The sequence below is a fragment of the Euprymna scolopes genome, chromosome 13 (assembly GCF_053919585.1).
Source record: "Euprymna scolopes isolate OS-2025 chromosome 13, ASM5391958v1, whole genome shotgun sequence".
In the NCBI taxonomy this organism is placed as follows: Eukaryota; Metazoa; Mollusca; class Cephalopoda; order Sepiida; family Sepiolidae; genus Euprymna; species Euprymna scolopes.
In genome coordinates, this window is record NC_136494.1 from 115,862,499 (window position 1) to 115,888,634 (window position 26,136).

A 26,136-nucleotide genomic window follows, 5' to 3' on the forward strand; every position below is an offset into this window, starting at 1 on the left:
AATCAGTACTGCGAAGAAGGAAAAGAATGTGAAAAAAAAAAAAAAAGTGATGCTTTGCCGTTGTGTCCATCGCAAAGGTTTCAATTAAGTCTAGTCAATCAAAAAAAAGGGAATGACTTTCGAAAATATCAGCAAAAGAAGCAACCTCTCTTTGTAGAAAAGGGCCCAGTTGAAGGTGAAGGAATTAATCTTTTTAGCCAACTTTTCGATATTTGTCGTCCAAAGGGTCGAGCTTTGTGAAAATCTGTTGCATTTGTCTAAAGTTTTAGGCAGACATACAAACATACAAACAGACAGGTGAGATTTATATTATAGATGATGGTGATTGAAAAACAAAACAAAACAATTGAATTTGAAAAGCAAAAATTTTTATAAAATTTTATAAACAGATTTATTAAATTTATTGAATTTAGACTGAACTTTTGTAAAGTAAATTCACTCATTATTTATCAGTTCCACAGTTTCATGTTCAATTGATAAGAGCAATAAATTAGAAAGGTGATGCCGCCACATGTTCGATCTTAAATAAGTTTTGTGTGATAACCTACCCTATTTCATGACTACATGGACTCTTCTAGATACTATGTATAATGGAGCTTATGAAGCAGTCTTGAAGCAGTCCCTTCACAGCTTCAGTTACTTAGAGACTCTTGACTGCTAAATACCAGTCAAAGATCCATTCTTGATAATCAGTCCGATGGGAACTGGTCCATTTTGATAGCTTTTTATCTGTCGGTCTGTGATATTAGTCTTGGGTAGTGCTAGGAGATCCACTCTCTCAGACCTTACCTTTCCTCACTAAGGAGTCGTTTATTGTTATTTGCTGACGAGGTTACCTAGGCAATTTTTAATAGGCCAGACTGATCCTTTTGTAGGGACACTGGTTTGATACTTCCCACCTTCCTGATCCTGTGCCACATCTACAGCAGGAAGGAAATAAATATCAGCAGTCTCGGAGCAATCTTTCTGTAACATACCATTCTCTATCTCTGTACACACTCTTGCAAATATACCACCAAGTTGTCTTATTTATGATTGGCCTTTCTTTCACAGTCACAACACTGGTGATGAGAACCGACTTACATTGGATACTAGAATGGGTATTCGGCATTGCCCGGGTGTGGAGAGGTGGTATAGTAAGGCTAATGAGCAACAAACCCCCAGTAAAAAAATTAAAGTAGTAGCGAGTACCTGTGCTAGAAAAAAAAAAATGAAAGTAAAAAATTAGCCGCAGTAGCCAGGCTCAAACTTGTAACACGAAAGAGGAAAAGGAGGTGAAAAAAAAAAACAAATGCATTAGTTGTCTCGCTCACACAACTTGTGACGTCACGGGCTTTCAAAATAACATCTTTTATACGTACGTGGAGATCACGAGGAATGAATGACTTTTCAAAAATATTGACACAAAAACGGACCCCTCCTTGTAAAAAACGGCCCAATTGACGATCAAAGAATTAATTTTTAGGCCAATTTTTTTTGCTTTTTGTCGTCCAAGGGATCGATCTTTCTAACAATACCAATTTTGTCAGTGTTCATTGTGTCTGTTAAAAGTTTTTGCGAGACATACAAACAAACACAGACAACTTTCCTTTATATGATAGACAACATAACCATTACTACAGTACTATTTCCGAGTTTAGCCACCAAAATTATCATTGTCTGTCTACTTGTTGAATCGTTTCTCTTGCCTACAGATTATTACATGGTTCTTGCCCCTCCGTAATGCTTAAATACCGCCCTGCACTGCAGCTGAACAGACCAATCCTGCGATGATATACATTCACATTAGATCCTCTGCATAATCACACTAGTGTTTGCTCAGATGTACCAGCGATCTCATTTTGCATTGTTTTCTGCAGTCATTAATGTTCTGCTTCAGAATTGTGTGAATGAACATGTATCACTATCACATTTTCATAGTTCTGCATTGTCTAACTATTGTGATGTTCCTAAGTTTTATGCTTTCCTTAATTAGCTAGGTAGCTTCTGTCTATAGCCAACAGTTTCATGATCATCTATAAATATAAAAGCGAAAATGTATGTATGTGCGTTCGCTTTTTCTGTGTGTCTACAAAAGGCTTTCAGAGAAGCGGTCGCTCGCCTAACAACTTTTTAAAACTTTTTATATCACATAAATCGTAATATCTCACAGTTAACAACGAAGCTCGCCTGTCTATTTAATTTGCTCGATTTCGGGAAGATAAATATTCAACATTTGTCGCTCGCCACATGTGGGTTAGTAAAAAAAACGTTCAGCAGTAAATGAAATCCCGCAGTCAAACTTGATCTCATTAACTCATTAAAACGAGCACCTGCTAAATCCAAGTAATTAAATAAATTCAAACGTGTTTCCGTAAGCATGTCGCAGTGGGGCAATGGTTAACGTTGCACTTTTTTTTTTCACAACTTTGCCTCAACGGTTCGGGTTCGATCCTCATATTTACTTTTTTTTTTTAACCTCCCCACACACCTCCAAACACCCGGGCAACGCCGGGTACCCCTCGCTAGTGGCTTAATAAAGGAAAAAAAAAATTGTTTATATATTGCTATTGTCACCAAATCGTTTCTGTGTGCTTTTTGCAATTAATTGATGTATTCATGTATTCTGAAATACTTTTTAACTAAGGCAAGTAAAAAAAAAAAAAAAAAATTTAAATAAAAAAAAAAAAACATTAACAAGCAACTAATTAATGTTTTCTACATGTCGAAAAATATAACGAGAGCGCCTCTTTAGTCAATAATTGAAAGTTTTTAACCATAAACGACTGAGTAAACCAATCAAAACATGCATGATGGATGAGATGTTTTACTTTGTCTCACGGGACAATTGAAATTGAATTTTCAATGGCAAACATTTAGTTAAATTTGAATTTATGAAATGTCAGAGTGTGGGATCCAGTTAATGTTACTTTAAACTATGCATACACTTTGGAGGCTTTCTTACAACTGGAGGGCACTTTGTTGCCCCTAATCATGGTATCCAGTGAAGTCCGCAACTGTATGTCGTCATGGACCAAAAGGACATCTGATTCCGCATTCAATTCCTACTAGTGTTTTGATAAAGTTGGAAACAATCCGGTTGTTACAAACTGTAATAATGTTTTTTTGCAGGGAGAAGATTTTAGTTTTATTGTTTTACCTATTCAAAGACCTGGTTCAGGACCGGTTTGGAGCCAGACAGTCAGCAGCATTCACCCTAAGGCATAAGATAGGTTCGTGGTATAATCATGGTTCACTTACATGCACATCATTTCTTACATTTCAAGGTTATTTTATTTTTTTTTTTTTGCTTCATTAATCCCAACATTAACAGTAAATCTGAGAAAGCAATATGCAAAAAAAATTATATATACATATATATATATATACACACACACACACACACACACACATACACACACACACTAGTTCTGATAAAATAAAAAATTTAGTTGAAACACACTCTTTAAACTTATCAATTATTTGTAACTAGTGTGAACCAATCTTGGGAAATAAATGAAAGAAACTTTGTGTACATGAGTGGGCATTGATTACAGATTTTTACCGATATTCCGAAGTAATAAATAAATAAAAAATAAAACTATTGCAACAATATTGAAAAATGAAAAAAAAAAAAAAAAAAAAAAAATAGAGTTTACATAATTGAAATTGATAAGCTCCCTTAACCCTCTGGGGTCGGATGAGGGGGGGGGGATGTATTATTTCATGAAGTATGTTCTGGGCAAGAATAGTTTGGCGGCACCCATCTCTCTCCAAGCTCCCGAGCACATACAGCACCTGATATTACCAAATGGTCACCCATTTTAGTATTGCTCAAACTCAATGTTGCTTAACTTCGACAATCTAACGGGGGGGGGGGACCAAATGTGTCAACATGATTATGCTGTATTTCTCAAGTTTTGAGTTCTTAAAGTTTTGGATTAGGAAAAACATTCATCACTTTTAAATAAGATTGGACTTTATTCAAATGTTGAGAATTACTCTAATTTTGTTGCTGTTTTGATCTTATTATAATCAGAAGTTAACATTTACAGGCAGAGAGAGAGAGAGAGAAGAGGAGAGAGACCGACAGAGACAGAGAGGAGACAAACAAATGCAAATGAAGATATAAATAAGTGAAAAAGAAAGTTGATATATACTCAAATAGAAAAGTTTTTATTCTTGGCAGGTTTTCTAGGGAAAAAGTTGGACTAAAATAAACTTTTTTCTGATTGACAGATGCTTTTTATTTCATCTTTTTTTTTTATTTAAAGCAAGAAAAAAAATCCATTTCGATGATGCTGAACACAGTTCAATGGAGTTTGGAAGAGAACGGGGGGGGGGATAACCGCAAAGATTTTCTTCTAAGATCAATACATGGAATTAACAAACAAATTGTCTATGCAGACATGTAAAGTTATTATTTGTATAAAACAATCTCCATATTATAAACGGACTTAGAAATACCAATGTGCCAATTCTTTGAATCATCAACTCAAGAACACACATACACATTATAAAGTCATAGTTCAGATCAGATAATCAAAAGTATATTTTAAAGAAATGAGAAAACTAAAAGCCAAAAGAAAATTAATTTGACAGTGCAAACTGGGAGAGGAAGTGAAAGAATCGTGGCATCAAATGAGGACAAAATGACGAACACCTTTATCTGATTGCCATATTTCCAAAGTTCGAATATCGGTTCAATAACAAATGTGAAAATTTTGGAGGTGAAATTGGGACATAATCTCTCTAATTTCATATAAACTTGTAGAAAAACAAGTGAAGCACGCATGGTCCCCTGTGAGTGCACAGTGAATGAGGCTTAAAAAAATGACTAAGTTCAGCATTTGCCCCCCCCCCATCCCTCAATTTAGCCCCAAACGTCCCAAGGGACGTCAAATCCTAGTGAAAATGAACAAACAGTGCAGTTTTAGGTCTTAACAAGTGTAAATTTGAATTCTGCATTGTACAAAAAAAGAAATGAAAAAGTCAATCATTTGCCCTCCCCCCATTTAGCCCCAAAAGTTCCCAAGGCCTTAACATATTTAAATTTGCGTTCAGCACTATGAAAAAAAAAAAAAAGAAAAAAAAAAATGCTAAATAGACATACACAGAAAATTTTGGACAGATATGGTAAAATAGTCCCAAAAATGGAGTGTTTTTATTAACCCTAAAAGAGCCCCTGGGGCACACCCAAGAGTTATCGCGAAGTATAGACAAACAAAACTATATAGAAATCAGTTAGTTACAATTTTTCAGAAAGTTTTATAGAAATCCAAGGCATCAATTTTTATATAAGCATAAAAGTGTAATTTTAGCCATTTTAACCCGAGATGCACCCCTAAAGGGCCAACCGGAGTTTTCTTAGAAAATATATTTTGTTACTTTTTTTTTTTTTTTTTTAACATCCCATCGATGAAATGTTGCATCCCTTTGCTTGTTCTACAAGTATTTTAATGGTTGGTGCTCCGACAACCTACAAGCCCTTGTACTCTATTGATGTAAATACCCCGACAAACCCGACAAGCAGCAAAATCCCACCCCTATACAGTAGAGATTCCTAGATGTAATAAGGCCTTCTACTTTAATAGTTTCTTTCCTAGAACTGCTAGACTTTGAGAACGCCCTTCCGGGCTCCCACTTTCCCAACTGTACTGGCATTCAAGTGTAATGTAAACAGACATCTTGCTGTTTAACTCCCTACATAGCATCCCTGCAACTTATGGCCTCGATAGTAGCCCCATATATCAAAGTGGCACTGTGCCTTGTTTAGGGTGAAAATGAAAAAAAAAAAAAAAAAAAAAAAAAAAAAAAAAAAGATAAAATCCTGTGGATAGTAGTCCGTGGAGATGTTGGTCACAATTGGGTTAAATGCATTGTGCCACACATGACTGCCTGGTAGAAGTTAAGATAAAATATTGGCACTTTGTAAACATCACTTTGTATTTGAATCATAGTAAAGAAATTAGGAAGTCAAATAATGTTCTTTTTTGTTCTACAAAATTTTAGAGAAAAAAGAAAAAAAAACATTATTTGGATTTCTAATTTCTGTATTCTAATTCAAATACAAAATGATGTTTTCAACATGCCAATATTTTATCTTAAGATTTTAAAATATTTTATGCAAAGAAGTTGTGAATTTAATTTTTCAAATACTGTGTAAGCAATATTTCAACTAAATACAAAATTATCATTCAAGAATGTATGTTTTAACACATGTCTAAATTGATTATCACATCCAATAGGAAGAGGGAATATTTTTCATTATCATCAAAAATATACCAGAATTTCAACAGAAACTGAGTGAATTTTTAACCATTTTTGGTTCAGAGACAATTTATTGTGTCTAAGAAAAATATATGAAAAAAGTAATGCGTTACCATGCCAGCCACACCCTTTTTTTTTATTATTATTTATTCGATTTTGGGACACATGTGGAAATATCCAAAAACCCTTAATATTTCTATAAGGCTTCATTTTTGAGAAAATCTGGTGCCATTTTTGGATTCCTTATGTCAAAAAGCTTACCTGGGTGAATTTTCAGGGCCATACGATTTTTCAATCAGAAAATATTCAAAGAAATGACATCACAAAATTGTCGCCCGGGCGTCACATTATGCGACTAAAGCCAAAAGAAAAAATGCTCTAAATCGGGAACCGCTTGGAGTTATGTGCTCAAATTTATGAGTGGCAAGCCCTGAATGATTTGACACGGAATAACCCTAGCGTAAATGTAGAATCATTCCAGTGTCAACTGGTAGTGGTGGTAGAACTTAATATTTAGAGACAAAAATAGCAACTTCTTCCTCTGAAGAAGTTGCGATTGTGATGGTGTTGCTCATCAGATGCAATGTAAAATTTCATTATCATGATTGAATGTATCTAAAATGGGGTGTGAATACTAAAGATAGTTACTATTAGGCTAGACATATTGAATTTGTATGTGGCATCTGTTGTAAACCTATGATACTTTGGTGCAGAAGGGAATTTCTGCAGTCCTTTTATTATGCAAGAAATATTTTGCATTCATCAACACAGAAGTAAATTTACACATTTTCTTTGGACTATTGTCCTCATCATTTTTTTCATTTCTACTACATTTTGGACAATATTCTCTCCAGCATTCTTCAATTTATTGTTCATTTAAATTGTTGATCTTCTTGATTAAATGTTAATTATTTGTTATACACTGATGAACTGTTAATTTGAAAATTAATCAACAACCACGCACAGTGTCGCATAAACAATCATGTTGAGAGTGGCATAAATGTGACAGATATTTGAAATTCGTGTTATTCTTTTAAGCTAAAGAACATGGCCACAGGCCACATTGTTCGAAACACAAAAGCAGAATTAGAAATAGCGAGGAGGACAACCGTGATAAGAAAATTAATGTACATAATTAACAAAAAAAAAAAAAAAATTAATGTATAAAATAGTTTAGAAAAAAAAAATGTTTATAATAATTTAAAAAAAAAAAAAAAAAAGTAAAAGAATGAATGTATAAACTAATTAAAAAATTAATGTATAAATGTTCGATAAAAAATTCAGAAATGAAAAGAAAAAAAATATTTTCTGTATTTGATATTTCTGAGATGAGATGAGGTTATTCACAATAATTACAGGTTTCATATAGTCGCCCTCATCATGGTTGTTTGAGAGTACAATGGCCAAACTTGTGCATATAATTTAAATGAAACTGTCTAAAACATAAATAAAAACATGGTTGATTGGAACATATTGTCTATTTAATAACACATCAATCCACTTTTCTGAGGGGGGGGGCAATTTTATGTTGTGAAAACAATGGAACATGAAGTGGGGTTTATACCTTTCTTAATGATAACAATTTTATACGATTTAAACCTGGTTCACCAGTTCCAGTGTATATATAAGTGTAATCTATCAGTGAGGAGATTTATTTTATGTCATACCAACCATAACATTATTTAATGCTGAATAAAGTTGTCAAGTATAATTCGAAGGAAGGGCCCAGAAAACATTTCACTTAGAAGGAAATTTTGCAGAGAGTGGGGTATTGCTATCAGAAAACACTACTTTTTGAAAATAATACTCGTTAGCAATGGTAATCCACTTCTAATATTTGGGGAGAAAATAAAAAGGAGACATAACAATTTTGTTTTTAATTTTTTTTTTTTTTTTTTTTTTTTAAATATTGAATAATACCTTTGGTAATAAAATCATCTAAAATTTTAAATCTCGCCTGTTTTTTTAAATGTATGTATGTTTGTATGTCTACCTAAAACTTCTGACAGAGGCGACGGATTTTCAGGAGATCGGTATAGTTTTGAAGCTCGACCCTTCGGACGACAAATATCGAAAAATTGCCTAAAAACATTAATTCCTTCACCCTCAACTGGGCACTTTTCCACAAGGAGGGGAGGTCGCTTTTTTCAATGACATTTTCGAAAGTCATCACCTCTTTTAAATTAACTCACCTTAATTTAAACCTTCGCCATTTCTGGTTTGGTGATGGACGCAACAGCAAAGACGTCACATTTTTTTTCACATTCTTTTCCTCCTTCATGGCAAGGTTCGATCCTGCCTACTACTAGTTTTTTTTCATTTATTTATTTATTTTTTTGCTCAACACACACCTCCAAACTCACAGGCAATGCCGGGCACCCAGTCTAGTAAATACTATGGCATGATGTGACAATCTGATTAATCGGATATAGTCTCTCCAACCTTTCATCTAGTCAAAATTAATTCCTAAGTAGAAGAATAGCTTAGGCACCAGGATCCCATTCTAAGGCTTTACAGCCTACAAGTGACCGCATTTGTGGGGAGGAAAGGATTGTTACCCCTCCGCATAGGATTGCAGTTGGCAAATCCATAGCCTCACAGACAAGATGAATCTATGTGGAGGATAGTTCTTCTAACCTTTGTAGGTAGTCTTCAGATATGAGAGTTTTAGGTTGGTAACAGTGATCGTGCGATGATAGAACTAGTGTCTTCTGTACTCTGAAGAACTGTAGTTGTGCACAGAGCTGTAGTAACCATTATCTCCTCTTCTCATATGTAGAATGCTATTTAAGATAGACTGAAAGAGAATCTAAAAATGGTATATGTTATTGATAAACTTGACAGGTTTATTAGTATACAATTATAAATGCAGTAAAGTTCTTGAATGTCTATGTAATTTCATAGTGAGTTGAGGTAGTGTTTTAGATTATATTGACTTAGAGAATGCTGGAGATGATTAAGAACGAAGTCTATCCGTCTACCTCCTTGAGACGGTTGCTGTTTTTGACTGTTCGTATGTTTTAGTACTTTTTGAAGAGCAATTAGAATTCTGCTAAGTAGAGAATTGAATTATCAGCAGCAGCATGCAATCAGGGCATACAATCTGTGAATGAGCCTGGAGCAAAGTAAACTTACTCAAAAAAAAAAAAAAAAAAAAAAAAAAAAGGCTAATTAGCCTGAACTCTCTTTAGCGCGAAAACTAGATTAGCTATAAAAAAAAAAAAAAAAGCAAAGAAAAACTTCCGTTTAGATAAGGATGCTGATGAAACAATATTCTCCATCACAAAATCACATGGTTATCTTTTATTTTCCTTTTCTAGCCAAAAATGTTAAGGTATTTGTGCAGAATTTGAATCAAACGTAACTGGCCGCTTGGCTAAGCTCAGAAAATGATATCAACCACCGGCTTTTGCCAAGCGTCGCTACTCAAGAAAAATACTGAAGAAAATATTTAAATATAAAATCACCAGAAAATAAAAATGAAACAATGACCTACCGTAACAATTTGTTTTATTCTTGTAACAATTTTTTTTTTTTAAGTGAAAAAAAATAAATAAATAAGTATTTTTTTCAACCAAACAAAATTGAAAACTAATAAGAAAACCAATTTTTGTTTTTTTTATTTTTTGTAACAAAGGTTAAAAAAAAAAAAAAAAAAAAAACTTTGTGTTTTTCATGTATTATTTTTTGTTCTTTGCATTTTTTATTTGTTTTTTGTTATTTTTGTAAAGTAAACGTTTTTATCATTTTTTATTTCTTTTCATGAAAATTTTTTATTTTTTTCCTATAGGGTGAGGCTGGGCAACCGATATTTTTAAATAAAATTAAGACAGCCAGGATATTTTCTTAAGATTAAGTAGACTTTTCTATGGTCGCATCAGATGACGTCAAAGTGATGTGAGAAGAGGCAGCGGATGTAGAAGAAACTTCGTCAATGGGTAGCTTTCCGATATATGGTTTAAGATGGAGACAAAAGGATCGTTACCAAATTTCTGTCTCCACATAAACTCGGAAAGATAACTGTCGAGACGCTCCTAACTGATCTCGTTGATTTTTTTTTTTTTTTTTCCTTCAATATTTTCCCCTAAGATAGTCTGCTCCTTTGCCACGCATTGATCGGCATCTCTACGTCAGATTACAGTCAACCCCGAGCGCACGACATCATATTCAAAGCAAAGCAGAGCAGACGTCAAGTTACGTGTGGTTCAAATCCTGCACAAGTATCAATGTTAATGCTTGTTTAAAAAGTGGAATCTTATTCTAGATTTTAACACATACATGCAATGCTTTTGTTTCTTTCAAAATATCAGCTGGGTAGAAAAATAGCAAGTAAGGGGACACCCTTCTCCCATTTGTCAAATCTCCTTTGATAAATTGTAAGCAGAGGAATCTTTTCTTTCTTGTGATTATTTTTTGTCAATAGCGTAAGATCAGTACCGGGAGGGGGAATGAAAAAAAAAAAAGTTTTGTTAATTTTAATCTGATCGCCGATTAATTTTCAAGTTGATATTTTATTAATTCTTTTGTAATTTTCTATCTCATGCTTAACCCATCTCATCATTTTATGTAGTCATACGATTAAACGTCAATACATGATATTTTCACCGTTATATCAGCATTTTTATTCTTTTTTTTTTTCCTCATCAGTTTGTTCAAGCTGGGGATGTGGCATCCTACCCAATGCCAAACATTCATCTGCTAACTCAGATATTCCAGCCGCAAGATCTTTTTAAGATGTCCCTTTAAATGCAATTATTTGAATCTCTCTTGCAGTTGGTTCACTGGGTATATATTTACAGGTACTTTTTAAAATTATTTTTCATGAGTCCAGTTGCTCCTATAATTACTGGAATGATAGAGATCTTCCTAAGATTCCAGTTTCTTTTCTTTATCTCCCACCTCTCAGCTGTTTACCCCCCCCCCCATTATTGGGGACACTAAATTCTACTAAAGTTGCTTCTTTCTCCTTGTCCCATATCTATGTCATAAATTGGTTCCGATTTTTAGGTACACAGCTGTAGGGATTGCATAGTGGATGGTGTATGACTTATTTCCAACTGTTCTTTGTGGTAAACATGTTCCCAGAACTTGCTGCTCCATTCAATATTCAACTTTTTACAGATAGTCCAGTGGAGATATTTACACACTCCACGGTGTTCCGTTATTCGCAAGCACTGCGCACATGCATACACTGGTTGCCTATTAAAAATATGGGTATTTATTTTCATTTTATTACACATAATTCTTTACATACATAGCCAAAAAATGAAATTCCGTCAACTTGCATAACATTATGAGCAATATATGATCAAAAAAGTAAGTAGATTTTTCAAAATTGTTGAAATAAGATTTCTTTAAAATTAAACAGTCAACATTTTTTTTAATGCATTGAGAATAATCCGAGTTCATTACCAGCTCGTGTCTAATTGTTGAAGAATCACTCAAGGTAGGTAATTCTGGTTCACTTACTTGAAGACCCAATGCATAAAAATGTTATTTTTGGACTCCTCTTTCTCCAGTTAAGGTTATATTCAAAGTTTCTTTGAATTTAAATTCAATTACAATTATTCTATTGATTTATGCAATTTAATTATCCCCAACATTAAAATGAGAAGCTAAAAAAAAAAAACCCAAGAAACAAACAAACTTAACTTTTATCTTTAAAGAAATTATTATCTATAAATATAAAAGCATAAAAGCGAAAATGTGTGTATGTATGTTTGTATGTGTGTTTGTTTGTCCGCTAAAAACTTTCAACAGACACGACGAAAATTCACAAACTCGGTATCATATTGAAGCTCCATCCTACGTTCGAAAAATATCCAAAAATTGGCCAAAAACGTTCATTTTTTCACCACGAAATCGACAATTTTCGACAGGGGTGGGGGTGGGTCAACAAAAACGGTCCTCTCGTGACGACGACCGGTTCTACACATGCGTTAGATGACGTCATGACCTGATTTACTTTAAATAGTTGAAAAACTGACTAAATTTCATGTACGTCGCGTTAGCTCAGTTGGTTAGCGCGTTGGTTCCTTATCTAAACATTTTGGATTTGAATTGTGGTGTGAAATGTCTTCTTTTTTTTTCGTTTTTTTTAATTTAGATATTGAACCAGTGTTATTTAAGCCATTTTTCATGTAACGTTCGTTCTTCTGGGTTTCATTTTTTACTTCGCTTATCCACCCCCAACCACACACCCAAAAACACCCGGGTACCCATCGATTTTTAAAATTTTAATATCGAAGCAGGCTTATTTAAGCCATTTTTCACATGTTCGTTTTTCTGTTTTCTTTTTTTCAATTTTTACATTTAACATTGTTCGTTTGCCTTACGTTAGTTTTTTTTGTGTTTTTTTCGATGTCTTGATTACCCCCCCCCCGCTTAAGTTTTAACGTTCGTTTTTATGTTTTCTTTTTTTACTTCGCTTATAACAAACAAACCTGGTCATTGACCTCATTTGCTGAATAGCTATTGCTTACGTCATCGTAACGCTCAACAACTTCCGTGCGCGCACCTGTCAATTTGGTTCTTACTTAAATAAATTCAAACATCTTTCAGTAACTCAAAGCACCAGGGCATCGCCGGGTACCCCCCCCCAACTAGTCTATATATATATATATATATATATAAATAAATAAAAGGCAAAATGTGTGTGACCATTTCGTCTCGGAAAGGCTTTTTTCACCGACGTCCCGGGGGGGGGGTTACGATCGTTTAGAACTGTTTATATAACCCCTAAATAATAATATCTAGGATTTGGGAACGCATGTAGCGTCTAGATTTATTTACGTTGATTTTTACAAAATTATTGCTATTTCAGCCCATCTTGTGTTTGTTCAGCTTTTTCGTATAAAAAGCGAAACTAATTCAAAACTAAGGTGTGTTCCCGGCAATCACACTGGGAAACGTCCAGAAGCAATTAGCTTTGATCAATGTGGGGCCAAACTCCATATATCAGACAATTACTATTCAATCTGGACAATGGGGAGCTGGTTTCTCCCTCCAACATTTTGGGGAAAAAAAACAGTCAAAGTTGGGTAAACAAACCCAAAAGCTGCCCCGCAACAAAAGTTAAGTCCACTCCTTCTATTTGACCTCATTAATGCAGTAGGGTTAACTTTAAATGCGGACACATGTCAATTCTGTTTTTATTACTTAAATTCAAACATGTTTCTGTTAGTATGTCGCAGTGGCTCAGTGGTTAACGTTGCACAATTTTTTTTTCACACTTTAATTTCCAACTTTGCCTCAAGGGTTCGGGTTCGATCCTCATACTCACCTACCAAAACTTTTTTTTATTTTAACCCCCCCCCCGCCCGGAGTTTTGATTTACCCAAAACCACACACACCTCTAAACACCCGGGCAACGCCGGGTAGCCCCCGCTAATCTATTATATAAAGGGCAAAATGAGTGCGAGTGTTTGTGTATGTCCATGAAAAACTTTTGGCTGGGGGTTCTCGCATCGGTTAGATTCCGTGAGAAGTTTTTGCATACTTCCCAGATCGTAATATCTCAGATTCGCAAACGGACATTGTCTATCTTTATTTTAAAACAAAATGTTAAACAATGTTAAAACAAAATGTTAAACAAAATGTTAAACAAAATTCCCACCATGCCGTTTTCTCGGGTGTTTATTTATACGAAAAAGACAAACAAAGTGAAACTATTCAAACGCAACTGCCTGGCCTTCCAGCCGGGTAGTATCTATTCTGTAATTGGTTCTTGGTCGATGTAGGGGAAACCCTTCATACCGAGACAATTACTATTAATTTGGATACTGCCAGAGTACCTCCTTTTTGGAGGAGCTGCTCCCCCCCCCCCCATTAAAAATGACCTTGTGTCTAATTTGCTTTCGCAAGTCATCTTTTGTTTGACTACGTTAAATTTGAACGCTTTACACTTCCGGTCGCATTATGGCGTAGCGGTAAGACGTCAGATTTTATTTCACTTTCTTTTCCACATCACATGTTCGAGCCTGCCTGACTACTACAACTTTTTTTTTTATGTTGCTCAACACACCTACAAACACCCGAGCAACTAATTTGCACTTTCCTTTAAAAAAAAAAAAAAAAAAAAAGTGTTGAAATTTGATATATAGGGTATTTGGACCTGTAACACTTTAGATTTGATTTTTAACCTGCCAAATTGCTGCTAAAGGGTCAAAATTGAAAACAAAACAGTTGACCATAGCAGGAGTAGTCAACTAAACCTGTTTACATTCATAAATCTACATTTACAGTTTAAACAAAGTTATTTTTTTAACTATTTCTATGTGTATTGGTGTGGATCAGAGGCTACGGAATGAGGCTGGAGAGTTGTATGTTTTGGTTTCAATTCTAGCTGATGGCATTCAAGTCTTTTTTTTTTTTTTACTGTTGATCTCACTGCTATATATTAGATACAATATAATAATCGATAGAGAATTGGCTATAATAATAAATATTTAATCTGCATGAATTAAAATATCATATTTAAGCGTATCTTACAACCGAGCAATGCTGAAGGGGAGGGGGGCTGCTAGTATATATATATATATATATATATATATATATCATCCACAGACAAACTTTTGCTGCATCACAGTTATTACATACACGCACAGGGTTTCAAAAAAGAAAAATGGAAATAGAAAAAAAAAATAGAAAAGTCAAATGCAATTTTTTTTTTTTTTTTTTTGCTAATGTAATTTTCTTTAAAACGAAATGCCACCATGGGGAAATTGGATCCATACATTTAAAACATCAAACTGAAATCAAAAAAGAAAAGGATTTGAATATTCTAAATTCTTCCAAACTGCTACCCTCTAGTAACTCTTTTTCTCTCTCTCTCCAGAATCTTTGTGATGACAGGAGACACAGATCTTAGTTGAAAGCTGCATCTTACACAATTGAATTGAATGCTAATTTTAAGAATCTCTTCCATTTGTAAGGGCAAGCAGTAATTTCATTCAGATTAATAGATAAGCACCGAAAACAGTTTCTCTACAAAGCTACAAGAAGAACAATTAACGTAGCCAACTCATAAAAAAAAAAAAAAATCATACAATCAAAAACAATTGAGTAATGCAATACAATGAAAAGGGAATTTACTATTTTCTAAAGAGATTAAATTCCTGTTGTAACATGTCCTCCTTATGTTATATGCACTCCCTTCGCGCTAGATAGATCAGAATCCACCTTACCTTCCCGTAACAGTGCAATGTTTTAATTCCAGAGGATGAAGAAAATACAATATATTCTAATCTTTATTACCATGATAATTAGCGTTATTTTCTCTGTATCTAATCAGTTCACAACATCTTTTAAAAAGGAAAAAAGGGAAAGAAAAAAAGAAAAAGAATAGGGAAAGGGAAAAGGAAAAGAGAGAAAAGAGGGAAAGAGAGAAGAGAAAAAAGAAAAAAGCGAAAAGCGAAAAAAAAAAAAAAGAAAAAAAGCGAAAAAAAAGAGAAGAGAGAGACGGAGAAGAGAGAGACGGAGAAGAGAGAGACGGAGAAGAGAGAGACGGAGAAGAGAGAGACGGAGAAGAGAGAGACGGAGAAGAGAGAGACGGAGAAGAGAGAGACGGAGAAGAGAGAGACGGAGAAGAGAGAGACGGAGAAGAGAGAGACGGAGAAGAGAGAGACGGAGAAGAGAGAGACGGAGAAGAGAGAGACGGAGAAGAGAGAGACGGAGAAGAGAGAGACGGAGAAGAGAGAGACGGAGAAGAGAGAGAAGGAGAAGAGAGAGAAGGAGAAGAGAGAGATGGAGAAGAGAGAGATGGAGAAGAGAGAGATGGAGAAGACAGAAAGAGAAGACACAGAAGGTCTAAGATGTAAGATAACGAATATCACTTCTCAACGATTGCAATGGTTAGTAATATGCATCTATATCAACATTACAAGTTTATTTTGAAGCTGTAATGTTTGTCGATTTATTTGCTTAATTTCCCATGAGGGCAGTTAAACATTAGGATGATTTTTTTAATAAGGGGAAACTTTAGCTTCCTAAAGAAAGACACTTTAGATTCAAACAAAAATTAAGTTTTTGTCAGTCTCGAAGGATTTCTCCTTCACTGACAGGTCAGAAAAAAAAATGAAGTGTAATATCAGAACAGATACTACATCTTCCTTCTTTATCAGTTGGATAATCCAGTAACTTGTGGGAAAAGTTTTTATGCTTTACATCTTCAAATATTTAATTAATGGTGTTTTGTTTGGTTGTTGTGTTTTATTTTATTTCATAGCATATCAATCCTTTGTGGGTTCAATCATTTCAGAAAAGATTTTATTCTTTAAGTTCTTAGATCTTCAAATATTTATTCATGGTGATTGGTTTGGTTGTTTTGTAGAGAAAAATTATTTTTGGCTTTACCGAAATTTTGCAAAGAGAAAGAAAAAAGAAACAATAACATCAATGTTTGGTGAATATTTTTTATGGAAATCGCTCCAGACAAGGCATGAAGCCACTTGATGTAAGGAGCTTACAAAAAAAAAAAAAAAAAAAAAAAAGGCTTTACTTTTGGAACAACCTTTGTACAAAGGTGATTTTCTTAACCATAATTTTTTTTTTGGGGGGGGGGAGGGGACATGTTGCCAAATATGGTAATGAGTAAATCTCAAAATTAGACAGAATTAGGGAAGGCGCCCTCCTGCCCAAAGCACTCAACGAGTGGGTTATGTTTAATAATAGCAGAACAAAAGACTTGCTTACTTTACTTTTGTATTGCCAACAAGTTGAAGCCGTCATACAGAGATCACTAACAATGGCATTTGTTTTTAATATCTCACAAAGAAAATAATAGCGGAGCAGCACTTAAAACAAATTAATTATACAAAATATTAAAACAACCATCAGAAATGGTAGGGGAAGAATCGACATATATATAACAATTAAAAAATATTTCTGCGATGACTAAGATGAAAGCCAACTTCAAAAAAAATCAGAACAGAGCCGATTCAAGACAGACCTTGCAGAATATCCTTTCAGATAGACCTTTAAAATAATCTTATACTAAAACCGAGTCGATCAAAGTTTTTTTGTTTTTTTTTCTTTAATGGCATGCACCTCTGGCTCTTAGTTTCTTATTTATAAATTTAAGAGTTAAATTTTTATCAGTTCTTGAACGCAAGATTACTTAAAGAATATCTTTTTTAAAAATTCTTTCCACCCCAAATAAGACATTGCCACTTGGAATGTAAGGGACTACAATTTGGGACTGAAGACTGGAGAGTTGAGCAGCGAAATGTCTGTTCACATTACATTTAAACTTCTGCAGGTTAGTACAGTCAGAGAAGCAGGAAATGCCAAAGAGGAAATTCCAAAGTTTAATAGTCCAAGAGAAGAAACTATTAGGGTAGAAGGCTTTCTGGCATTTAGGGGATATTGAAGTGGGATATTTTTATAACAATTTGATTTAATATTTAACTAGTCTGGGTGTCCGGCGTCGCCTGGGTGTTTGGAAGTGTGTGTTGAGCAAAATAAAAAACAAAGTGGAAGTAGGAAGGCAGTATCGTGAAGGAGGAAAAGAACATGAACAAATGTCTTTGCCATTGCGTCCATCACCGAACCAGAAGTGGTGAAGGTTTAAATTAAGGCTAGTCAATCAAAAAGGGGATGTCTTTCGAAAATATGGATGAAAAAAGCGACCCCCTCCCTATAGAAAAGTACCTAGTTGAGGGTGAAAAAATTAATGCTTTTAGCCAATTTTTCAATATTTGTCATCTGAAGCGTTGAGTTTCAAAACGATACTGATCTCATGAAACTCTGGCCTCTGTCAAAAGTTTTAGACAGACATACATTTAAACAAAAGTGAGATTTATACTATACCCGGCGTTACCTGGGTGTTTAGAGGTGTATATGTTGGGGTAAATCAAAACAAAAGAATAAGCAAAGTAATATCCCTGTTTAAACATAAAAAAAAAACAATCAGAAAAAAAAACAAAAACGAGCTTGATGCAAACAACCAATAATGTTAACGCTTAAAATAATCTGAAGAAAAAAAAAAAACAAAAAAAAACAGCGAACGGGAAAAATGGCATAAATAACTGTTTCAATATTAAAACTGTAGGTGTGGGGGGGGGGAGATGGAAACTAAAAGTAATAATCCTTTTTAAATATTAAAAAAAAAAAAAAAAAAAAAAAAAAAAAAAAAAAGCAGCGAAAAATGTTTGGGGACGGAAATAGGCTGGAACTCGTAATCAAAACATAAGCGAAGTAAATATTTTTGAATATTAAAATAACACCCCAAAAAACTAACGTAAGGCAAACGAACGATGTTAAATGTAAAAATGGGAAAAACAAAAAAAAGAAAACTCGAATGTGATGGAAAAAGAAAACAGAAAAACGAACGTTAAAACTTTAAAATATCTGAAAAATGAAAGCCAAAAAAAAAAAAAAAAAAAAAAAAAAAAAAAACACTGGCGTAAATAACCGTTTCAATATTAAAATTAAAAAAAAAAAAAAAAAAAAAAAAATAGACATCTCACACCACGATTCGAACCTCAAACGTTTAGATAATGAGGCCGCCCTCTAAGCAACTGAGCTAAGACGACGTCGGCGAAATTGGATCAGTTTTTTTAATATTTAAAGTAAATCATGTTCCGACGTCATTTGCACATGTGTAGAAGCGCACTTGTCATAAGAGGACGGTTTTTGCTGACCCCTCCCTGTAGAAAACTGATGATTTTAGGGTGAAGAAATTAATGTTTTTGGCCAATTTTTCGATATTTATCGGGCGAAGGTTGGAACTTTAAAATGATACTAATCTCGTGAAAATCCGTGACCCGTGTCGATTTTTTTTGCGAGACATACAAACACACATTTTCGCTTTTATATATATAGATAGACTTGCTGGGGGGGGGGGGTTAAAATAAAGAATAAAAAAGTTTTGGTAGGTAAGTATGAGGATCGAACCCGAACCCTTGAGGCAAAGTTGGAAATTAAAGTGTGCAACAAAAACAAAAACGTGCGACGTTAACCATTGGGCCACCGCGAAATACTAACAGAAACACATTTGAATTTATTTAACTATCTGGAATTGGCAGGTGCACGCTTTAATGACTTAATAAGGTCAACTTTGACTGCAGGGTAGTATTTCATTTACGGCGGGAACGCTTTTTTTTTTTATTTTCCCAAGGTGTTGGGGGGGGGCCCAGCTCCCCATAAAAAGGGGATTGCCCAAATTGAATAGCAATTGTCTGATATAAGGAAAATATTTCCACATTGATCAAATCTGATTGCTTTCGGACATTTCCGGCGATTGCGACCAGAAAAATATTGCCAGAATTAGTGCCGCTTTTATTATATGAAAAAGCCTAATCCACATGCAGCGAAATCAAGCAAATTAAATAGATAGGCGACTTCTGTTGTTAATTCATAGATATGATTTATATGTGATATAAAAAGTTTTAAGCTGACCGATTGCTTCTCGGAAAAAAGCCTTTTACAGACATACACAAAAAGCGAACATACATACACATTTTCGCTTTTATATTTATAGATGATCAAGTGATATCACATGATACTGCAATAATAAAATTTAACAAAAAAAAAAAAAAAAAAAAAAAAAAAAAAATGCTAAGCAGATACAGTTAATATACCAATGTATTAAACTATAATTTTTTTTTCACCTTGCCATGCATACTTGGTTACTAAAGACAAAATTAATTTTTTTTTTTTTTTTTTTGAAAAGGCTTATGGGTTCAGTCTATCCAACTATTTATTTCTTGTTTAGCTGATAGTAGAAGAGTTTACCCCTCGCCTCCATCCGAGGCTATTTGTGTAAATGGCACCGGCTACAATAGAACTTGAACCTGCTTTGTTAAGCACACTATTAGCGCTAATTTTAACCCCCACCACACACACACACACAATCAATATTTGATTGCAATCATAATGAAATTCACACATAAGCATGAACAATAATCTCATGTTTTAGAATTCGTCTCCAGAGTCACTTCAGATGTGTTGATGATGATGATGATGAACTGAATGTTTGTTTCTTTATATTTGTATTTTGTCCCATTCATTGCATCCGGTCAGCTGACAAGAGAGCAATTATTCACTATTCTTAAATCATAAAGCAAGGAAGAGAGAAAGAGAGAGAGAGAGAGCGAAAGCGAAAAGAGCAGGGGGGGACAGAGGGAGAGATTATCGAAAAGATAAAGGGAGAGAGCAGGGAAAGATAGCAAATGAAGAAGAGGAAAAAGAAAGAGGGAGACGAAGGAAGAGGGAGACGAAGGAAGAGGGGAAGGAGGGAGACGAAGGAGGGGGAGGGAGACGAAGAAGGGGGAGGGAGACGAAGGAGGGGGAGGGAGACGAAGGAGGGGGAGGGAGACGAAGGAGGGGGAGGGAGACGAAGGAGGGGGAGGGAGACGAAGGAGGGGGAGGGAGACGAAGGAGGGGAGGGGGAGAAGGAGAAGGGAAAGAAGAGAGGAAGAAGAGAGGAAGAGTAGGAGGAGAGGAAGAAGAGAGGAAGAGTAGGAGGAGAGGAAGAAGAGAGGAAGAGTAGGAGGAGAGGAAGAAGAAGAGAGGAAGAGGAGGAGAGGAATAAGATGAGAGGAAGAGGAGGAGAGGAATAAGATGAGAGGAAGAGGAGGAGAGGAATAAGATGAGAGGAAGAGGAGGAGAGGAATAAGATGAGAGGAAGAGGAGGAGAGGAATAAGATGAGAGGAAGAGGAGGAGAGGAATAAGATGAGAGGAAGAGGAAGAGAGGAAGAGGAAGAGAGGAAGAGGAAGAGAGGAAGAGGAAGAGAGGAAGAGAGGTAGAGGAAGAGAGGTAGAGGAAGAGGTAGAGGAAGAGAGGAAGAAGAGGAGAGGACGAAGAGGAGAGGACGAAGAGGAGAGGACGAAGAGGAGAGGACGAAGAGGAGAGGACGAAGAGGAGAGGACGAAGAGGAGAGGAAGAAGAGGAACGAAGAGGAGAGGAAGAAGAGGAACGAAGAGGAGAGGAAGAAGAGGAACGAAGAGGAGGAGAGGAGAGGAAGAGGAGGAGGAGAGGAGAGGAAGAGGAGGAGAGGAGAGGAAGAGGAGGAGAGGAGAGGAAGAGGAGGAGAGGAGAGGAAGAGGAGGAGAGGAGAGGAAGAGGAGGAGAGGAGAGGAAGAGGAAGAGAGGAAGAGGAGGAGAGGAGGAGAGGAGAGGAAGATGAGGAGAGGAGAGGAAGAGGAGGAGAGGAGAGGAGAGGAAGAGGAGGAGAGGAAGAGGAGGAGAGGAAGAGGAGGAGAGGAAGAGGAGGAGAGGAAGAGGAGGAGGAGAAGAGGAGGAGGAGGAGAAGAGGAGGAGGAGAGGAGGAGGAGGAGGAGGAGAAGAGGAGGAGGAGAGGAGAAGAGGAGGAGGAGAGGAAGAAGAAATATTTTCCTAAAGTCACGTAAATTGCTCAAATAGTTTTATTTTTAAATAAAATCCATTTTCATGAGTATAGGAGTGACTATACATACCCTTCACTCTTAAACAAGGTTATAAAAAAAAAAAGAAAAAGTCTCAAATCTAATAGACCTTGCACTATTGGCTAAGCTCCAACCTCTGTCCCATCACCACAATGTTCCATCCCTCTTTTTTTTTACAAGTACTTTAATAAAGTGTTTTGATGAACTAACACCTGTGCCTCCTCAATGTACATATGCCTGACTAGCCCAACAAGCAGCAAAATCCCACCTCTTCATTGCTGAGGTTCTTTGATGTCAGAAAACCTTTTACTCTAATAGTTTCTTCCTTTCGACTGCTAGACTTTGGAATTCCCTCCCTGTTTTCTGCTTCGTTGACATGCAGAAGTTTAAATATAATGTAAACAGAAATCTTTCTACACAACACCCCACAGTCCTCTGTAAGACATTATCCCAAATAGTAGCCCCTTATGTCCAAGTGACAATTGGTAGTATTCCTTATTTGGGGTGAAAAAGAGTTTTAAAAAAAAAGTCAGACATATGAATACTTGCCAAAAAATATGCAAAGTAGAAAAAAAAAGTATGAATAAATGAATATTGTCTTACCTTCTTCAGCTAGATCTTTATTTATTACTAACTTTCCATGTCGTAGATAATTTAAAATTGGACCAAAATATGTTGGATCTCTGTCTATCAGGAATGCACCAATTTCATCCTGCAGAAAAAAAAAAATAATAATCAGGACTTTTTTCTGCAACAATGACAGCGATCAAACATTAAATTTTGTGACAAGAAATTAAAGATCAACTTCACATTAAAATAACAAAATAAAACAGGAACTGCATACATAAATTGCTTCAGAACTCTTTCCAGATCATTAAGGTTCTGTTTGGTTGTCATGACCTAGGTTCGTGACTTAACATATTTTTGGCCCGTAAAATGGCTTTAGTCACTTTAGGTAACGGTGATGTCATTAATGAAATGATGCATCTGTCGAATGGGAAACTGATAAACAAGAAATACGATGCACAGTGAAGGAAACAATGATGTATAAAACCAAAAAAGTTTTTTTTTTTTTTTCAGAAACAGCTACACGATAAGTTGAATAAGAGAGATGTGCTATTTAAGCAAGATGTTATATGATGTATATAAACGTGGGATGAAAAACAGGTCTTTAACCAATGCATAAATATATTTGGGTTTGTATTACTGTACACAGATTCGAAAAAGTTGTCAAAAAACAAATATATAACAAATAAATGTTATCAAAGGAAAGATGAGTTACTTTTCTACCTTACTGGATATGTTTTTTTAGTGTTTTTAACATGTTTATTCAGCTCGAAAAACATACAGTATTTACCGATGTATTGGAAAATTAAAAATGGCGCCCGACTCTCTGTTGAACACGGTAAGTTTGGGAAAATGAGTTAAAAAATATAAAAAAACTATACAAAATACTGTTAGAAACTCACTCAATATGTTATCGTGACATAGAAATCCACAGAATATATGCTAGCCTAACAGTATTTTGTATAATTTCTTATTTTTAACTCATTTTCCCAAACTTACCATGTTCAAGAGACAGTCGGGCGCCATTTTGAATTTTCCAATACATCAGTAAACACTTTTTTGAGCTGAATAAACATGTTACATTAAATAAAAACACTAAAAAAGTATCCAGTTAGGTAGAAAAGTAACTTATCTTGCCTTTGATAAGATTTTTTTGTTATATATTTGTTTTTTTGACAACTTTTTCGAATCCAGGAGTATAATAATACAAACTCAAATATATCTATTATAGAGAGATGATAGGTACCTTAACTTAATTTGGGGATATAATGATAATCCACTGGTCTATGTATTATTTCTGATGTAGCATACAGCATAATCATGGTGACACATGAGTTCCCATTTGATCACTGAAGTTAAGCAATGTTGAGCTTGATCAGTACTAAAAATGGGTGACCATTTGGGAATTTCAGGTGCTGTATGTGCTCTCTGCTTATCTAAGCATTGTGACCAGTCGCTGTGGACTTTTCCTTGCCATTGGACTCAAACATTGTAGATTCAGGAGAGGTGTGGTTGGGAATTGTACAGCCCTTGCCTCGTAATTACACATGCAACAATCCTTACAGGGCGTATCCACTGTGTTTTGAGACTAAACAGAAGCATTTGAGACGAAAAGAAAAAGGATGAATTAGCCTTTATTTCCAGTGAGTAAGCAAGTTTGAATTGTTCCTAAGAAACGTCTCTTGTCCAAAGCGAATACTTAAGAATTTTTTTTCTTCTACCTTCTTATTAAAATCCTTTTAACCCCTTTATCGCCAGAATTTTTTAATGCAATGAACAAATTTTTTAATCATGAAACGCACATGTGACAGAAGTTAACGTGCAACTGACGCGCGAACATAAAGCCCTCATTCACTTGTTGAACCATATATAGGGGTGTAATTTGAAGACCAGTTGGACTGACGCACCATAAGAGTAAGAAATATTGTTTTTTTTTTTGAAAGGCAACTTGAAAGTACAATTTGGCGGTAAAAGGTTACAATGTCACGTATGGTATGACTTGGATAATTTAGGATACTCTACCTTACAGCTGCTTATATTCTCCTGTTTTATAGCATCAGTTTCTTGATGACACCTTTGATTCAAGTAAGGGACAGAGTGTAAACATAGCATCTGCTCATTTATGTACGCCTTCTTCCTCTTCTAGTAGTCATGGCAAGGGGAGCGAATCATACATTAGGAGTTTCTCCCCATTGTAACAGTGGTGTCTATCATACAGGGGGTCTTGGGTTGGTGGTGTCACCCATTGTCAAACCAAGCTGTTCAACAGCTTCTAAAACACTTACATGCACCCAGTTTCAATTTTAAGGCCTCGAATGATACAGATCAAATCCACACTCATTACCAAAAATGTTAAAGTATTTAAAAGTATTTACAAATATTGTTAATGCTTAAAATGCTGTGCAGTGAAATTGCAGTTTTACAAGAAAGAATATTCCAGTTTAATGATAAATATACTATGAAACACTATGTAACAGTAAATTTGAAGTGTGTTCTTAAGTTTGCATGTGGGCAGGTAGCAACCATGCACAATTTACTTAAATTTGGATTTTAAATCTCGTCCAAGGACAGACCATTTATGTCTAGAAATTGATGGCACTAGATGTGAATATCGTTTCTCTGCTCACCAGAAGAAGTAATTGGAGTTAATCGTCCCATGCGGAGATCAATCTTTATGCCCAGAATGGAAAACTATTTAAAAGACCAATTTTCCTTTCGAAGGATCAAAAATTTCATATAAAATTTGGATGCCTATTTAGAATTAAACCTATTTTAAAAACAAAATTACAGAAAAATGTTTAAAAAAAAAAAAAAAATTAAATTAAAAACTTTGATTTGCATACCTATCATGGAACAAAGATGTCAAATTTAAAAAATCACATTAATCAATTCGTTTTTTTATTTAACTAATAAAATCAAATTCATGAGGAAATAAGTTATATTTTGATCTACCATTTTTTATAAAAAAGGGGGAGACAATTCGAACTACAGAGATCAAAATCAGACTTATAATGGCTACAATTTCAGATTTTAAAAAAGTCACAAAAAAGATTTTTCAATATAAAAAACTACTTGATTAACTTATGTGATCTTTGGAATATGACATTTTCTGTCCATGACAAGTATGAACATCAAAGATTTTTCTGCAATATAATTTAAAAAATAGGTTTAATTCTAAATAAGCAGCAATATTTGTACTGGAATAATTTGGATATAAGCGAAATCCTATACATCAGATTTGGGTAAAAAGGGCAGTCAAATCAGGATTTATTATTGGAGTTGTTAATATTAACAATCGAATTTCAAAAGTAGCTGCACAGCATTTGTAGTCATTAGAAGTGGTTTTCAACCTTTTATATGGCAGCACACTATTGAGTTTATTTAAATTATCACAGCATACCTATCATAAAAAAATTAGTATTTTCTACTCAAAGCCTTTTTGCAATAAAATAAAATTTAAAAAAAAAAAAAAAAAAAAGATTATATAAGTAAAATTTGTATTCACATAAATCAACATATCCCGTAGTCAATATCTGGTATAGAATAATAATGGTAAATATCAGTGGGAGAGTTGTGCCTGGTGTTTTTTAACTACTGCTGCAATATGTGAGCGAATGTGAGAGACACACTCTTAACTCTTTAATATTTTAAGTCTTTCACAATATTTTATTTTAATGTTGTTTAGGTAAGAAAATCCCAGTTCACATAGTTTGTAGGCAGTAAGATTTTGATGGCTTTTTTTTTTTTTTTTTTACTTTAAGTTCAAATTGGAATTGAGCAGCGTTATCATAATTAAGAAATTAAATGTCTGTATTGAACAAAATTAAATTAAATGGCTTCTAGCTATCATCTCTTCACGGCACATCAATAATGTGCCACAGCACAGTGGTTGGGAATCACTGCATTAGAGGGTTGTGTATCTCTTGAATGCTGTCATTGATAGCTTTCCAATT

At 34.7% G+C, this 26,136-nt stretch overlaps 1 protein-coding gene across 1 annotated transcript in view; it reads right to left on the bottom strand.

Annotated features, from left to right (window-relative positions):
- Positions 1 to 26,136, bottom strand: part of LOC145292161 (BTB/POZ domain-containing protein KCTD5-like) — a 146,918-nt gene that overhangs the window by 43,220 nt on the left and 77,562 nt on the right. The window contains exon 2 of the mRNA XM_080138330.1: positions 22,220 to 22,328. Coding sequence (XP_079994456.1) covers positions 22,220 to 22,328 — 109 coding nt within the window. The remainder of the gene's footprint in view (positions 1 to 22,219; positions 22,329 to 26,136) is intronic.